This window comes from Medicago sativa, chromosome 4 (genome assembly GCF_051527215.1).
Source record: "Medicago sativa cultivar Bolivia chromosome 4, Bolivia_mono, whole genome shotgun sequence".
Lineage (NCBI taxonomy): Eukaryota > Viridiplantae > Streptophyta > Magnoliopsida > Fabales > Fabaceae > Medicago > Medicago sativa.
Genome location: NC_140752.1, coordinates 87193560 through 87211937, shown reverse-complemented (window position 1 = coordinate 87211937; position 18378 = coordinate 87193560). Strand labels below are relative to the sequence as shown.

The 18378-nt window shown below is 35.7% G+C and overlaps 2 protein-coding genes and 1 pseudogene across 6 annotated transcripts; 2 read left to right on the top strand and 1 right to left on the bottom strand.

Moving 5' to 3' along the window:
• The first annotated feature begins 661 nt into the window (after window positions 1-661).
• LOC146933238 (uncharacterized) lies at window positions 662-1789 on the top strand (annotated as a pseudogene).
• On the top strand, window positions 1714-3777 carry LOC146933237 (uncharacterized). Its single transcript, XM_085707821.1, has one exon. It carries the CDS (start codon window positions 1714-1716, stop codon window positions 3775-3777), a length of 2064 nt encoding a protein of 687 aa, XP_085563947.1.
• A 976-nt stretch (window positions 3778-4753) lies between these two features.
• On the bottom strand, window positions 4754-13692 carry LOC146933236 (myb-like protein X). 5 transcript variants are annotated; one of them, XM_085704976.1, is made up of 5 exons: window positions 13539-13692; window positions 13335-13398; window positions 12145-13066; window positions 6142-7252; window positions 4754-5898 (listed from the first exon to the last, which is right to left on the bottom strand). In XM_085704976.1, exons 3-5 carry the CDS (start codon window positions 12220-12222, stop codon window positions 5414-5416), a joined length of 1674 nt encoding a protein of 557 aa, XP_085561102.1. In that variant the 5' UTR covers window positions 12223-13066; window positions 13335-13398; window positions 13539-13692; the 3' UTR covers window positions 4754-5413. The 5 variants fall into 5 exon arrangements, with proteins under 5 accessions (XP_085561102.1, XP_085561100.1, XP_085561103.1 ...); XM_085704974.1 differs by having other exon boundaries at window positions 13335-13692; XM_085704977.1 differs by having other exon boundaries at window positions 12145-13004; window positions 13335-13692.
• Window positions 13693-18378: the final 4686 nt, after the last annotated feature.

Here is an 18378-nt window from a genome sequence, read left to right as displayed (position 1 = left end):
ATGCATTGTCCATATCAACTGAGCTAAGCTCACGAGGACAATTTTTATAATGTCTGTAATCAGCAAAAGTGCGGGCGACTATTGTGAATTATATGAACAAAATCAATTTAAAGTGCTAGGAATCCATTTCCCAACACTCCAAACAAGAGAAAACCACCAACAAAATTCCTCCCTACATCAAACTCCAAAACCAGCAAAAGCAAACATTCATTATACCACATTGCAGCCTCATTCAACAAGAATTCTGCTCTTTATCCAAATCATTTCGCTCATTCCCAAAGTAAAATACCAAACTGCCCCTACGCAACTTAACTTGTGTAGCGTGAGTTAACTCACTCTAAGTAATATGTTTCGTTCAAAACTCAGCATGCAAGCACAAAGCACCATTTTTTCTTTCCCTCCACCTCCAAAAACCAAAAAGTACGAATTTTTGGGTCATAATCTTCACTCCAAATCATTGCAAATCGTCAGGAAGCAAGTTTCTACGCTCATCAAGCATCAAAGAACATGTAATGTATCACCAAAACTCATCCTATTTTCCTTGTTTTTTTACATGTCACGTCATTTTGTTCAGTAGGTGCTAGGGCTGAGCGTGAGTTAACTCACGCTAGTTGTAAGTGTTGCGCAGGAAGATAACACTAGCGTAAGTTAACTCACGCTAGTGTGTTGCCCAGTCTGTTGCCCAGCTTTTGAAATTTTGCGCCACTTTTTTTTACTTGCTTTTCTTGCCGCACAAGTCATTTATTTATTTTTTCTTTGTTTTTTTTTATTGAGTAGACATTGAGTGGCATGGTTGAATATGTGGCGGAGGATGGCGTTGAGCCCAAACCGGGCAAAAACAAAGCTTCCGGTGAAGCTTCCGGCGTAGTCAAACCAACCAATGATGTGAAGTTTAAAGTGAAAATTCCTTTTCAAGTTGAAGCTCACATACTTCACAATCAAGCAAACCCGGTACCTAACGGTAACTTTGATGAGAAGCCTAAACCGGTACCTACCGGTGTTCGTGTTATTGAAGAAAACACCGGTTCATTTTTTACAACAAACGAGAGATGGAAAGATCGAGAAGAATTGCTTGGTTGGGTTCGTCGACAAGTGGCTAGGGCGGGATTTACTATTTCTATAGATAAATCTAGTACAATAGCGCCATACATGACGATGCAATGTGAGAGGAGTGGTGAATACAAGCCACCTAAGACGAGGAAGAAACCGAAGCTTGAAGGCACGGGTTCAAGGAAGTGCAATTGTCCGTTTAGGTTGAAATGCTTCTTTGAAAAAAAAACACAAGAATGGTGGATTGCAATGCTTTGTGGAGTTCACAACCATGACTTGGCGCCAAAGTTATCCGGCCACCTTCTTGCGGGTCGACTAAAAGGGGATGAGAAGCAAAGAGTTATCGACATGAAAAAGAGCTTGGCAAAGCCTAGGAATATTCTCACGGATTTGAAGGAAAAAAACAAAGAAAGTTTGACAGTCATCAAGCAAGTGTATAATGCACGAACTAGATGGCGCAAGGGGCAAAGAGAGGACAAGACCGAGTTGCAATACTTGATTACAAAGTTGGAGAAGCATCGGTATGTCTATTTCACAAGAGCAAATAGCGAGGAAACCACTCTTGAAGATTTATTCTTTGCTCATCCGGATTCAATTGATATGCTCAACACTTTTCCCACCGTTTTGGTCATGGACTCGACCTACAAAACCAATACATACCGAATGCCATTATTTGAGATTGTTGGTGTCACCTCTACCAAATTGACCTATTCGGTTACGTTTGCCTTTCTTTCCTTTGAAAGAGAGAATAACTTCATATGGACACTTGAGATGTTGGTTGGTCTTTTGACCTCAAAACACAACATGCCTAAGGTGATTGTCACGGATAGGGACCCCGCTTTGATGAAAGTCGTTGCCGAAGTTCTCCCTAAAACAGACCATGTACTTTGTTATTTTCATATTGAGAAGAATGTAAGATCTACGTGCATCACAGATTGTAAAGTCAATGTCAACCCTTCGAAAGGAAAAGGAAAAGTTGTTGCCAAAGAAGCAAAGGAAGCGGATGATGACAAGCAATGTGAGCTTGTTAAGAAAATAGTGAGTGCTTGGAGAGATGTGGTTAACTCTCCTACGGAGGATTCATTTGCAATTGCATGGTTGACATTCAAAGATGAGGCATGCGGACCGTTTCCATTGTATGTTAAATATGTTGAGGAAACCGTTTTGCCCCTTAAGAAGCATTTTGTGAGGGCATGGACGAATACATACTTGCATCTAGGGTGTAGGAGCACCAACATTGTTGAATCGGTTCATGCACAATTGAAAAGATACTTGAGGAGTAGTGTGGGAGATTTGGCAACATGTTGGGATGAAATAGACAAAATGTTGAAAAACCAATTCGGTGAGATACATGGGAGTGTTGGGAGGAGCAAAACCGTCATGGTGCACAAATACAAAAAAAACAAGTTATTCTCCGAGTTGGAGGGGTATGTCTCTAAGGCCGCTTTGGGTTTCATCGATGAAGAATATAAACGCTCTAGGAGATTCGGCTTTGCTAAAGAAGATTGTGGTTGTGTTCAAATGGCAACGTTCGGGTTGCCTTGTGCTTGTATTCTTGCCGAGAAGAGAAAGAAAAAATTGTCTATTCTTTTGGATGAAATACACCCTCATTGGCGAAGGTTAAGTGTAATTGGAGAAGAGATTGATGCCAATTTTTCCATTACGGAGGAATGGGACGTCATTCAAGAACGTATCAAGAGGGCCCCTTACAAGATGAAACTCTTCATCAAATACAAGTTGTGTGAACTAGGATTTCCGGAGGAAACAATGTTGAATACACCTCCGAGAAAGGTGGCCACTAAGGGGGCACCTAAAAGGGTGAAGTCTACACCGAAAACGAGGTCCACCGGTCGAATCCCCTCTAGGTGGGAGACTATTGATGCTCAAAATCCCGATAGTCAATGCTCACATGCCAAGAGTAAGTCTCAAAAGACTAAAGGTTCTCGTCTTGGCACTTGCTCCCGCTCACAAACTTCAACTCCTACTTCAAAAAAACAACCTTATTTGCAAATACCATACATGTCACAAATTCCAAATCTCATGAGACCTTACGTTGAAGACATTGTGAATGTTAGAGGGGATGGTAATTGTGGTTTCCGAGTCGTAGCTAGGCACATGGGATTTCATGAGGATGATCATGTTTTGGTTCGTCATGCACTTATTAATGAGTTGAAAACTCACAAGAGTGACTACTTGATAATATATGCTACCGAGAGCCGTTACAAACTTATCTTGGATGGTTTACACCCTCCAACAAGTAAAAGTGGTATTGCACCTCCAGAGAAGTGGTTGACCACTCCGGATATGGGTCATATTATTGCTAGTTGCTACAATAGAGCGGTTGTTCTATTGACTTTGCCCGAATTGGGTAGTTCATGTGAGACATATTTTCCAATCCGGAGTGCTCCACCACTTAAGCCACATTCCAACATAATGTGTCTTTGCTTGATTTCGGACCACTTTCTTCATGTGAAGTTGAAAGAAAATTGTCCTCTACCACCTCCTCCTAAGGAGTGGATGACTCACAAGATTGGTGAAGCGAAACAATGGCTTTTTCAGTTTTTGGATAGAAACGCCGCCTTCGATGAGCTCATTTCTAAGGAGCCGAAGCAGCCAAAGAAACCAACAAATGAGCACAATCCTATTACTTTGGACACTCCGGAAAAGCCAAAGCAAGAGAACGAAGTCATGGATGAAGATGAAGATTATGCACTATCACTAGTCTAGTTAGATAGGTTATGACACTTTTGGGTCGGTGGGTGTTCGTCCTATTTTTTGGTGGTATTGCACCCCGACATATTTTTTGGTGGCCTCTTGTGTAATTTTGATATTTATTGCCAATATGTAACTAATATTATATAAATATATGAAAAGAATTATTTTGGATCGTTTACGTGTCATTAAGTGTGTTTAAATTATTACGGGTCATTACCGGCGAATTTATGAAATTTGGACCGTTTGGATCGTTTATATGTGATTACGTGATTGTGAGAAAAACAATGTTTTTAAGTAATTTTGATCAATTATGTCGTATTATCCAATAAACTACTTAAACTGGCGTAATTTGGTTAAGTTATGACTGTGGCGTGATTACGGGTCTTTCTAGACTTTTCAAAAGTCTGTTCTGTTACTGCATGCATTTAATGCAGTTTCTGTTTCTGCTATGAACGTGAGTTAACTCACGCCAGTGCAAATGCCAACGTGAGTTAACTCATGCACCGCATTACACTAATTTTTTTTACAAATAACACAAACGCATGTTAACATGCGCGATGTTTTTCTACAAATAACACTAACGCATGTTAACCTACGTAACGTGAGTTAACATACGTTAATATTTGCACTAGCGTGACTTAACATGCGTAGGGGCATTAAGGTCTTTTACTTTGGGCATGAGCAAAATCATTTGGGTAAAGAGCAGAATTCATTCAACATCACCATCACTTACAATGCAGACGTTGCTCCAATCCAATTCGGCTCTAAACTAGTTTTTAGCATTCCAAACATTTGATCATAACAGGAATTTCCTGTCTAATTGCTACTAATTTTTGGTTGAAAACTCTTTTTATTTTAAAAAAGGACCACAAATACCACTATTCTTGTCGACACGACTAAAATTTCCAAAGGTTTATTTGAAGACAGCATCAACTGTCCAAAAGTTTATTTGAGCTCAATGTTTTGTTATTTACTTATTAGATATCCCTTTACGATAACATAATTCAATTTAACCTTGATCATCAACATTCCTACAAGATGATGAAATAAACAATAAAATTTACAAGAAACTAAATAAACGAATCCGACTACTTTGTATCCCTTCTCTATCATACACATTCTTGTAAATAGGAGTTCTATGTTACAAATCAAAATTGTGGTGTAGTTGCAAATCAAGACCACATTTGGTTGCACTTGCATTCTCATTCTCAATTAGAAAGAACAGTTCTGCTCTCACTAAAAATAGAATAAACAAGTAGCAGAAGCTTGTAGTTGTACCTCTTCCCTCCCCTTCTCCACAACCTGTACGGCTGCCTCTATTAAATCTCTCCGTCTAGATGAACTTCACTAAGATGCAAAAACCTCATCCTGGCCTGCAGCAATGCAACAGTTCGTGACAGCCGATTGCTTCCAATCAGTGCAAAATCAAGGCAATCTGTTACACAAGTAACCGTCCAAACAGTTCATGATCGATGCACAAGCAGTCTCTCATTACTTGTTGCCAATTGCCAAAGCACAATAGAACACATCAAGAAGATTGGAATCAGTTTCTAGCCCCAAGTGCTGTAGTTCCTCCCATACATGTTGCCAAAAGAGGTTCTTGTGCAGCAGATATAATTGAAGTATTGTTTGCCAATCAAATAACCAATCAGTATGGAATGACATATGGCAGGGCAAAAATATCTGCTGGCTCTAAGTGCACAGCTTTTTCCCATACTTGCGGTGTTTCCCCAGCCTCTGAAGATTTCACCACGGGTTCTCTTTCTTGTGAAATACTGCTGTCAAACAACCATTCTTGACCATCCAAATCAGACCATTCCACTTTAGGTACCGAATATATGCGGCTTAGGTACTTGGTATCTGGATGAGGTGGTTTTGAAGATGCTTCAATTAACGGAACAACTGGCACAGTTGCAGTGGGAGTCTTATTTGAGGGTACTGCAAGTGGTTGAGCTTCAATGAAGCCATTTATCTTGCATTCCTTGTTTTCTATCTTAGCACTGCTGGTGGCTATTCCTGGCCTATCTGAAGCATTTGGAATGGAAATTTGGCAAGCTTCCAATATCCTTCCATTTTCTGTGAGAGGGTGGGAAGAGGATGGTCTTGGCAACTTACTCGGCCAATTCTCATTGGCTGTAAGAAAATTCAAAAATTAATTATAATATGTCAGGCAGTATCAGAACAATGAATATGTACTTGAGAAAGTTGATACAAAATACCAAAAATGAAATATCAACATAAACATGCATTGCAACGTAGTGAAAAAACCCGCCATTATATCTCATAGGTCAGAGAAATACTACTAAAATCCAACAAGAGAAACATCTTATTTGTATTTTAAATACAACAAATAAGATCACTGTAAATAACACTCACCACGTAGAACTCCATTTGATTCAGTCTCCTTCCGTTTCTTGGGATTTTCAACGCCAACAGAATTCTCATGGCCGTTCTTGCTAATCCGTGTGAAGGAATTTGAATGTATAGGACCACCAATGTTGCTTTCTTTTAATTTATTCAGCTCCGTGGTTTTGAGTTCAGTATGCTCCTTCGTCTTATCTTTCTTCTCTTTATCCCTGTCTTTGTCCTTCCCGTGTCCTTTCTTCTCCTCTTTATTTTTTCTTTTTTCTCCTCGTTTATCATCTTTAATTTTCTTGATCTTTTCCTTTCCTTCCTCTTTCTTTTCCTTAACTTTTTCTTTTCTGCTGACTTTCTTTTCTTTAACCTTTTCTTTTCCTTCGTCTTTCTTTTCATCAACCTTTTCTTTCCCTCCAATGGTTGCTTCCAAGTTCTTGTCGAAATACTTCCCCATAGGTTTGGGTATTCCATCAGCTTTTGGATGAAAACTTCCAGCATGGTTCTGAACTGTAGTATTTCCAAGAGGTCGTACCTCAGCAAGCATTCCTTTCCCATCAATTTTCTTAGCATCCAAACCCTTATCCCTGAGTTTTTCACCGCCATCATGCAAGGTTCCACTACTCCTAGCCATAAACTTAACAGTTCCCTCGTCCATCCTATGGTTTGAATTTGCAAACTTCTGAACCAATTGATTACCAGCCCTTCCATTATCATCCTTAATTCTCCTCTCGAACTCCAGAAGGAATTTGGGATCCTTGTTCTCCTCAGCCAGATGATTGTTCTCTCTAGCCATCTCCCCATTGTTTCCATTATACTGTTTGATAATTTTATTATCGACAAAGAGACCCTTCTTATCAGGCTTGATTTCCTTCTGGAGTTTACCTGCAGTGAGACCCTCTGCTTGTCCAGAAAGTCCTTTGCCATCAGCAGTACTGGTTTTACTTTTATCTTTATCTTTATCTCTTCCTTTGTCTTTGTCCTTGTCCTTGTCTCTGTCTTTCTTTTTTTCCCTTTTTTTTTCCTTTTTATCCTTTTCCTTGGGCTTTTTATCCCGTCCTTCTTTCTCCCTCTTTTCCTTCCTCTCTTTGTCCTTCTTATCTTTTTTGTGTTTTTTTTCCCTCTGTTTTTCCTGCAAATCATCGGTCGGAAGAGATAGTAAGAACAAATAATCTGATAAGAAAACATGCACAATGATTTAGCAATTTCTACTCCACCTATGAGCAACAAGAGAGAGAATAATACAAAAAAAAAAGGTATAATACAAAACAAAATGTTCCTCGTCTCATTGAAGATTAGAGAAACCTAAGTTAGAAATTCCAAAAATAACGAACAACAAATCAAAGTCAGACACCCACAGCTTACCTACAAAATATTCTAGACTTTAGTGGCATATTTTAGACAACTAAAACCCCAAAAAGAGGGGAAACACACATCTGTTGATGAATTTTTAACCAAAATAAAAACTTCAACAATATCTCACTTTTAGCCAAACTCAATAACCTGATTCCCACAACCCAGTTCGCGTCCTTCTTTTGGACTATATTGCACATGTTACATATTAAAATTAACATGTGCAATGAAATTTTCAAGTTTGTTTATTGTAAGGGAAACTCAATGATTAGATTCTCTCAACTCAACTAGCTATTTCAATTTCCAACTCACATCTTTCGTTTGAAATATATTTCATATTAAAATTAGCATGTGCTCCGACATTTTTATGTTTGCTTATTTTAAGGGTTAACAAAGGGAAAGAATATGGAAGATGTGAAAATGAGAAGAAAAGTGTAAAAACCCCTTGTTTGGAAGAGGGAGGGAAACAGAGAGAAAAGAAGGAAAAACAATGATGTGGGACCCATATAAATATTATATCCACTAGGGGAGAAGGAAAAAAAAATTGATATCACAGCTTCCCTTCTCTTCAATCATCTATTTCTCTCTCTTATCTAGTGTGGGGTTCACTTGACATTTCTCATTTTATCAAGGATAAAGTAAGCATTGCATCAATTGTTAATTTTGTTTCTAATCACTTATCAGTCCAACCAAACAAATGGAGAGAACTTCGTTACTTCTCTTTCCTATATTTGAACAACATATAAAATTTATTTTCCTTCTTAAATTGTCTGCCCTCTCATTTTCGCTCCACACCCCGAAACAGAATGTTAAAGAAACATCTTCGTTATAAATTCTGTGACAGACATTGAAATAAAAATAAAAGAAATATCAAGCTTTGGCTGACAGGATATAGAATAATATATATTAGAGTAGTTAGAGAGCTAGTTAGGTTTCTGTTTTTATACTGTTTACTATTGTTGTTTTTTCGGTTTTAGGTTAGTTGTTGCGGATCCTTATCGCTTTTGTGGCTAAGAACTTGTGGTGGATTGTCCACGCTTCCCACCAAGACTTATCCCTTACCCCTTTGCTGAGAGCATGACTTTGAACGTGTAAGACAGCACCGCATTCCCTCTTAAACTCCTCCTACGGAACCACAATAGTCATCGTGCAAGTACCACCATCTGGTGGTTTTGGTGAAGGTGGCAGCTTGATCAGTGTTAGCCGTGCGGTGAGTGTAAAGATGATCAACATTCGATGATGTTAGCGGTGGTGCTTGGATCTTCTTTGTTGCTGCATACAATTCTTGATTTGACAGTTCCGGCAAAGACACCGGGCTGGCCAGAATCTTTTGAGACCAACAACCAATCTCTTCATCCTCACACTTCCACTTCTATTCTTATTTTACCATATCATCAAGAATTTGTTTGTAGGTTCGGTCTCCCTACAAACGCTCTCTGCACTTTGTCAAACCCATGAATTATGTACCCCTCAAAAATCTTTTTAACCCTTACAATCCAACCAATGGGATCTATCCCCATAAAAGTCGGCAAATTCACTATTTACGCCGCCGCCATCTCCAAGAACACCGGTACTTCTTGAAGATCCGGCAGGTCGGACCAATTGTCAGGAACCAAATGAATTGAATTCCAAAAAAAAATAACAATTTCATTAAAAAATAGAAAATAAAGAGAACTAGCACTCCTACATTGGTTATCAAACCAATCAAAACTAAGATGCCAAAGGTCCTTTTCAAAAGGAAGAAGGTTTATATTTATAGACCTCCTGTTACGAGGTTAAAGGGATAAGGATTCACACCAACTAACCTAAACCAGAAAAAACAACAACAAACAATAGAAAAACAGAAACTTAACTAACATAAGCCAAACTCGCAATTAACTACTTTAACTACTTCAATATATATTATTCTATATCCTAACATAGGCCATCTGACAATAGACATTAACAGCAATAAATATGTCAAGATTATCAAGTCCCACACATAATCAACAGCTTAAGAAGTGCAACTGACATATTAAACTAAGGATTATAAAATAAGAGATTTCAGAAAATAAAATATAGATGTCTAGTAATAACCAACAAATGAAACTTCAATGGTACCAGGGAAAACACCCTCCAATATTTACTACTTGACCTAAAATGAATGCAAAGTAGAAGAAACCCTGATCTTTTTGCCATCAACAAAATTAAGGCACGGAACAAAACAACCAACAAAGCCACGGTCACTAATCTTCTTGTTATATAAAATTGTCTACTAAATCAGACAAAAGTTGTATACTTAACTCTATTAACATGTTCTCTGCTCTGCTGCGAAGCATGCTTAGCAAAACATATGAAGATCTTAGGATCTCCGTCTAGTCATAAGCTAAATCTTTTTGGAATGGGGAGTGCTAGGAACACAGTCTTTCTAACACTCACTCTCTTATAGGGTGAAATTAATGTGGGTCTCACACTTTGGAAATAGGTCCCACGTAAAGTGGTGGGATCCACATGGCTTTCACCCAATAAGATAGCACTCCCCTTTTGAAATCCCCAATGCAGAGTGACGGGATCAGCATTCAGCGCTAACATATTCTGAAAAACAGAGCACTTAAGATTTTGAACCAGCAATACCTTTAGTTCAAAGATTATCTAATTCAGTTACAGTTAAACCAATCAAAACAAGACCCAAAAGTTATGACAAAGGGAGAAGCATATTGTAAGGATTTTAAATTTAAAAATGCAATCCATCGATTTTTTTGAGTTTTAAATACCTTTTAGATTTTTTATGTTATAAAGACCGTTTAGAACATACAAAACTCTAGTGAGAGTGCCCTAGAAAACTAAAAGTTTATTGTTAAGTCTCACCATTTTGATTCAGTTTTTAAAACGTTGACACCGATATGCTCCACAACACAAGAAAACTATTGTAAATTAATAATTTCAAAAATCGGGAACAAGCTGCTGCTGAATGCAATTGTGTGCTCCCAAAAGTTGAATGATTTCAACATACCATTCTATTTTGAAAGAGTGAAATACAGCCTCCATTCTATTCCAATTTCAAAATCCAAACAAGGTGTCCCTCGGGACCTACAATTAACCCCTTGAAAACCCCTAAAACATCTTACCCACAAATTTCCTAACTGTTTCTTGCAAACATCTCTTATTCAAGGTAGGTTGGTAAAGACTCTAGAAACATGGTAAGAAAAATTGAAGGCCAATTACAAGCAAAGTAGCAAACTCAATGCTAAAGCAACATTTATGTTCAAAATAGGGTTAGAAACCAACTCAATGCTAAAGCAACATTTATGTTCAAAACATAATTTTCAATGCTTAAACTTAGTATTTTTACCTAATTATAAGTCCACTTCGCCAACAAAAATAAATTGTCCTGAATATAAGCTCTATTGCAACTGGTAAAGTTGTTGTCATGTGACTGAAAGGTCACGGGTTCAAGTCCTGGAAACAGCCTCTTGTGTAAAAACAGGGTAAGGCTGCGTACAATACACCAAATGGTGGGACCCCTTCCCGGACCCTGCGTATGCGGGAGCTTTAGTGCACCGGGTTGCCCTTTTTTTATAAGCTCTATTGCAAGTTACTAGATACATCTATCATTTTTTCCAAATATATCTCTTATGGAGAATGCTAACTAGTGCCCTAAGGGCAATGGTTAAGCATCCAAAACAAGTAAGCTTTTATGAAAAAAGTGTGTAATCATTATTTTTTTTTGGTAGTGGCCAGGTTTTGAACCCCGGACCTTGCATATTTTATGCATTGTCCAAACCAACTGAGCTAAGCTCACGAGGACAATCATTATTTAATCAAAAGTAACATCTTATATTTCCAAGACAAAAATTCTATTTCTAGAATCCTTAACCATACTACTAATTTGTCTTGGAGTTGAAAAATCAATATTTAACACATCTATATACAAAGGACAATTACCAGCTTTTATTGATATATATGAAATGGGGCAAAGGGACTTATAAATAGGAACAGAGGTAGTATACTAGTGTCTTAAAAAATCCCTTGTTAACAATATGAATAATCCAAAGACTACTCATTCAGGGGGAAAAAAATCAAATTCAATACCTAAACATATTTCTGAAGGCGATTATTTAGCATACACAAAAATACAATACTAGTGAACAGTTATATCTCTTGTCAAAAAAAGAGTTAATATATCAAAGTCCTCTGAAACTACTACACCAAGATAAGTAAGCAATTAACAACAATAAAGTTCAAAACTTCAAAACTTCAATGTGTTCTTCTACAGTTGAAGTTTGATGTTCAATCAAGCAATACCCTAAATCACCCAATTCGATAATCTAACTGATGTCCATAACTTCAACCACCACACTCAGCTTAAAATTTCAAAAGCCTTTTTACATGAAAGCTTGGCTACCTATCACAGGAAAGATACACTACTGCAAACAGAACCCAATGCAAGGTTTAAACATGCAAACAGAATCCAATACAAGGTTGAAACAAAGGGTCTAAGAGAAAGAAATGGAGAAAAACATGAATGCATGATAGCATCTATTTTCTAGTTATACATTTCAATTTTCCTTTTAGAAAATGAAGCTTATTGATGCACGATATCTTGCAACTAACGATAAACTCTATTTAGCGTCAGAAATAATACTATGCCAACCTATATGCATGATGTGAACATAGGAAAAGTATATTAACCTCTTTTAGCGAGTCAACTTCATCCGTTCTAGTCTTCTTTTCATATCCTGGTGGTGGAAATGGAAAGCAGCGCGACATTGCACAAAATCCAGATATGCCTAGTATAAAATGACCCTTCCAAAATTGAGAGTAATAATCCAATTAGTTTCCAGCACTGTTCCAGAAAGGGAACGAACCAGCAACTATGCTCTTGTCCATGCACCATGTCACCACATTCATTTCCAGCTTCAATATTCCTCCATCAACCACTTGCACACACAAATTATCCAAACCACCAAAGGTTTACTTTCTTTCACCAAAATAATCAAACGGCTCTAACTATATTACAGGAAATCGATTCAAAACCAGGGAGCAACAAAGCAATCACTCAATCAAACTACTTAAAATTCCTAATATGACGGTAAATGATTCAACACAACCCCAATCAGTGTAGGATTAGGATCACTGTGGGACCGTGTGACCGTGTTAAGCTCAGATAAACTGTGTCAACTCAAAGGGCTGCTTCAGAAACTAAAATGGACCACAGAAACCCGATAATCTCGGCAAATTTTTTTCTCAACCAAAAATATTCCCAGTCAAAAAGTGGAAAACAAAAAAAAAAGAAAAACACCAAAAATGGTGACCTTCAGCCTATGCACCGAGTCCAGAAACGGTAATCAAAATCTCAATCACTGATAACGGTATACGCAATCTTCTTCCATACTCAAAGAAGCAGTGTTAAATACCATCATCTTAAGCAATCTCCAAGTGTAAATAGTTCCAAACCAACAATCCAAAATTCTGAAAAGATCAGAGTTTTTGCCCATTTGAGGCAAAATCACGCACAGTCTTCCATTCAATCACAGTCTCTGATCCAAACCCTAAAAAATTGGGAAATTTTCCAAATTCAGCAACTGTCCCCAAAATACGATCCAATGAAACCCTAAAAAAAACACCAACACAAAAAAATCTGAGCATAAATACCAAAAAAACGCAGAAGAAGAATAAACCCTAATCCCAATTTGGAAAAAGGTGCAAAATTGAACGGAAAAAAAGAGAATCAAAAGAGCTTCGAGGTAGAAAAGCAATAAACAGAATCAATGAAAAGAGGAAAAGAAAAAAAAAGTGTGATTGGAAGCGTTAACGTGAAAATAAAATTGAAGTGATGAAAGAGAGTTAAAAGTGAAATTTTTGGTTTTGAAGAGATATACCTACAAAGTGGACATTGTAGAACAACAAGATCTCTCTCTTTCTTTTTCACATGAATGAATACAACTATAAGAAAGAGAGAAGAATAAATAATTTTAATCTTAATCTTAATAATTTATACAGAAAACTATGTATTAATTTAGGTATATAATTATGTATAGATATAAATTAGAATCAAATATAATATATGGTTTTGGGATAAGTACTTTTCTTTTCTCTGTTGAATGGTATTGAAATGGTAGAGATGTTTTCACTCTCAAAAACAAAACAAGATTCTGGGTTTTGTTTTGTTTTCTCTTATGTTTCAACACTGCTTCTTCTCTCTCTTGTTACGGGTGTTGTGTTCGCGTTTGTGTGCTTGAGTTGTGTTGTCTTTAAAATATTATATTATATATGTGTCTTGTACTAGTCTTATTGCTTGTGTGTTTCTCTTTCTTTATCTTTTTCTAATGGCTAATGAATTCTTTGGTGTTCGGAAGTTACACGCGAGGATGAAAAGTATTTGAAAGCCTAAATGTCCAAAATCTTAAACACAAAAAAGGAGGGCAGCATGGGGATGTCATGGCAAAGGGTAAGGCACACTGCACACACATATTTATATGTATAATCTTTTGTTTTTATTGAACATTATTGCTACTATATTTATATAAGTTAGGCGATTACATACATATATTAACTTGTTAGTGTTAATTCTTAAATGTATTGAACCGTGATTAGGTTTTTCTATTATGTGTCGGTTTTTTTAGAAGTCGTTTGGTTGAAAATTAGTTTTTCAATATAAAGGTTTGACGTTGGTTTGACAAACAATGGTTTGGCTAATTTGAAAAGTAAGAAATGATTGAATTTTTTTAGATAAGTCATCGGTGTCGGAGGTTATGGATGGATCTTATGCACGATGTTTCTTGGCGATGGTTATTATCTAAGAAGAGGGGTGTGTTGTGCTTATTCTATGAGTGGTTGTCTTATCTAAGAGATTGTATTTTGAGAAGTTAGTCTTGGTGCTTTTGAGCTTTTCCCCTTTTTCGTTTGGTTAATGTGCTTTAAGTATCCCTTGTACTTTGTATACTTTAGCGGTTTTGAGTATTCTTTGTACTTTATCCCATTTTATTTATTAGTATACTCCTTGTGACCTCGAGTTTATTTTTTATAATTTAAAAGAGAAAAGTTCTTCAATCCTTGTGATCTGAGTTCAATACTGGCATACAACAAATACAAGAGAATAATTTTTTTTTCCTATTATGGTAAGTTATTCCAAATTTTTTAAATGAAAAAAAAAACTATTGTGTTAGTTCAAGTTGATTTTTTTTCATAAAAGAAAGTTTACGGGAGTTAAATTTCAAAACTCATCAGAGTTAGGACAGACCTCAAGAGTGTTTATAGACATACTTACATATCATCAACTAAATCAGTCATCGCACCGATGAGGAGTATAATTCACATTTTTTGAGATATGGATCAAAGCTATTATCAACTGAATGAACCTTCGTTAGTTGAATAAACTAAAAGATAGCCCAATTCATTATTTATCAATCTCATAATTCCTTCAATCATTGCATGGTAAAAGAGTAGAGAAATTTATTTTAAATGAATCATCTTCATAGTCTTCTTCTCTTTTTCTTGAACCTTGATTATTCTTATTAAAGCTTTAACGGTGGTTGGTGAATCAGAAACAATACAGTTATCAATTGACCCTGTGAGTTTGCAATCATACAAGGAATTGACTCTCATCAATTACATGTCCCTATTACCTCCACCATGCAAAGGATCGTAAAATTGTTCTTATCTCTCTTTTGATAATGCATAATAATATAATTATACATGGACTAAAAAATGAAACATGTTCTTCTCATTAAAAAACAAATGTGGAGGAGGAAGAATAGCTTTAGAGAATACATTGTCAACAAAACATTTCCAAATCAGGAGAAAAAAGCACGTAAACTCAAGAAAACAGTATTTCATAATATTGGAATGGTTGACAAGTTTGATAGGGAAGGTTTTTCCATACTTAGAAGTATGGAGGTTGGATATACGATGAAAGAAATCCATGAAGGAATTTGCGAGGGAAAACATGGAGCCAAAACCTTGGCTTCCAAGGTACTAAAATAACTATACTAATGGCCAACCATTAAAGCAGGCTGTACACAAGTGTGAGAAATGTCAAAGATTTGCAAATTCACCCACCAAAGTTGTTACATGAGGTGGTAACAATACAACCTTTTAGCACATAGGGGCTAGACATTTAACAAATTAATGGCCAATTAGAATCATCTAACAAAAGAATCTTTAACGAATTAAGAAAGAGACTAATACACGCAAAAGAAAGAGACTTTGTACCCTTCTCAAAATAATTTTACCTAAAACATTTATACATTCCCCTCTTAATTTAACGACAAAATTTCTAACAATAAACAAAATTACCACATACATTTCCTTAGAGCATCTCCAACCCTAGAACAAGATTTGTGTTCTTGACATATTTTTGTGGGACCAAAGATGCCAAGTAGGATTTAAGAACATCAATTGAGTTTTACTCCAATGTAAAGTGTTCAAATGTATTTCACATGGTCCCACAACTTTTCCTCTATTTAATATATATGTAGGCTTGTTTTGCTTCTCATTTCATAAGGTCCCACATCACTATATATGTGGTACAGCATTTTCAGTCCTAGAACGTGTTCTTCCTGTAGAACCGTTCTCCAGCCAAGCTAACACGTCACTGTTCTCCAATGCTTAAGAATAACAAGAACAGTTCTTGCTTGTTCTTATTTCTGTAGAACATAGCATTGGAGATGCTCTTAGGTGAAAAGGTGGGCAATGAAGGGTGGTGGCAGTGAGGTAGACGTAGTAAGGAGAAGAAGAGGAATAATGAGTAAGGATCCTTTCCATTTATAAAATAAAATGGAAGACCTCATTTGAAAAAAGATACACATAAAATATACACCATTATGGACTCACATAATGGTAGAACCTATGACCTAAAATAATTAATAAATAAGGAATGATCTTCTAATTCCACTAGGATAATTTCTAACCCAGCCTATACTCAGGATAGAAATTACAAAGGAAAGTCAGGATAGGATAGGAAAATGATTTATTTTATCATATCACTTTGGTGCATCAAACATGAGATTTAAGTAGGATATGATTAATGTATCATATTCTGTCTCCCTATTCTGACCATCAAACGCACCTTAAATGATGATTTTTTTTCAAGCCTCTATATATATAATAAGGAATATATAAGTAATTTTATTAATTTAACAATAAGTATGAATTTATTCGGATATCTTTATCAATTAACAAGTTGAAACATCAATTTAATTTATGTGCAGATACCCATCAAATTATCTATCACATGGTCGTAACGGATTTTATCTCCAGATGTTGGTAGATAAGGATATGAGAAATGATATTTGTACAACCATTTCCCAACAACTTTTTGACAATTTTCTCTCACATACTCACAATATGTTTTTATTCTCTCTCTTACTTTTTCTTTCTCTTTTATTTTCAACCAATATAAATAGAGGAAAATGAAATTGTCATGAAAGTTGTCTATTAATGGTTGTTCATATATGATTGCTCTAAGGATATATATATTTTCTTAGGCTTGCTGATCTCCTCTTGAGAATTTTAGGGGGAAAAATGTACGAAAAACCAAAGACATGTGCTTTGGTTCCCATTACTATTGCACATTTCCAGGTGGCGCCACCCCAGCCTATCACCACGGCTATCTCTTCATACACTTGTCCAATTGTAAGTGAGGGACATGTATTTTTTACTCCATGTTTTGCTGTCTGTGTATGCCTCCTTTTTTATTGCATTTTTTTACTTAATCTTTTTACTTAATATTGTACGATAAATATTACACCATCTAGAGTTAGTCTTCTATGGTGAGTGAATCATATCATCATATGTATAGTGTTTAGACGCACATCTAAAACGATTTTTGCTGTTTGGGGACAAGTACCTCATTATGTGTGTTTAAACACTATAGATTTGGTCTCTTAACCAATTAAGTATTTCTCATCCATCCATTTTTTTAACCATCGTTTTAGAATAATACACTTACATTAGAAAATGGATTTTTTTTAAGGATTTTCTCTATTATACTCTCATATTAAAACATCAATAAATTTCTATCTTTTTGAACATACACTTTTTCTTTTCAATAAATTCAATTCTTCATCTTTCTTGTGTTACAAATAATTGTTACACTCTTCCTTCAACAAACTCTTTTTTTGTCCCACGGTGTATCTCTCTCTTAAAAATCACTTTTTAATAATTGTAAAGAAAAATGAAATTTTCAACTTCTCATGAATCAAAATGTAACTAAGTTGCTTCTTCAAAAAAAAAATTATAACTAAGTTATTAAAATATTAGAAGGAAGTTGAAAAACGTAGTTATATTTTGATTAATTTGAAGTTGAAAATTTTATTTTATTTTACAATTATCAAAAGAATTGTGTGTTATGGAAGAGAGATAGAATGCGTGTTATGGAAGAGAGATAGAATGCGTGGAAGGAAAAAAAGAGTTTGTGTATAACATCATTAATAAACTAACAAAATTATATTTAAAAAAAAAACAAATTTGAATTTTTCAAATATCGGTAATGAAACATCGTTAATAAACCAACAAAATTTTGTTTAAAAAAAAACATTTCAATTTTTGAAATGCATAACATTAAGTAGTTTTATGGAAAAAGAGTAAGTATGAGTAATTGATATAATCGACAAATTGTATTATTAAAAGATCAACATGACAATTAAATAGAAAAACAAAATCCAACATCAAACGACACTTAAATATGCTTATATCCTTTTATTAGATATTAATTTGTCAATACAAGATGGTACATCAAAATAATTTGAGAGCTAGTTTGAGATGTGGCTACCCATGCTAACGAATAAGTGACTTCATTTACTTATACTTCAAAATATATTCGACATTTGAGTTTGTTAGAAAGGAGTGGCGCGGATGGATACAAGCATTCATAATGACACCAAATTCAATGACATCACCATTACGCCTTGCAATGTAATCAAC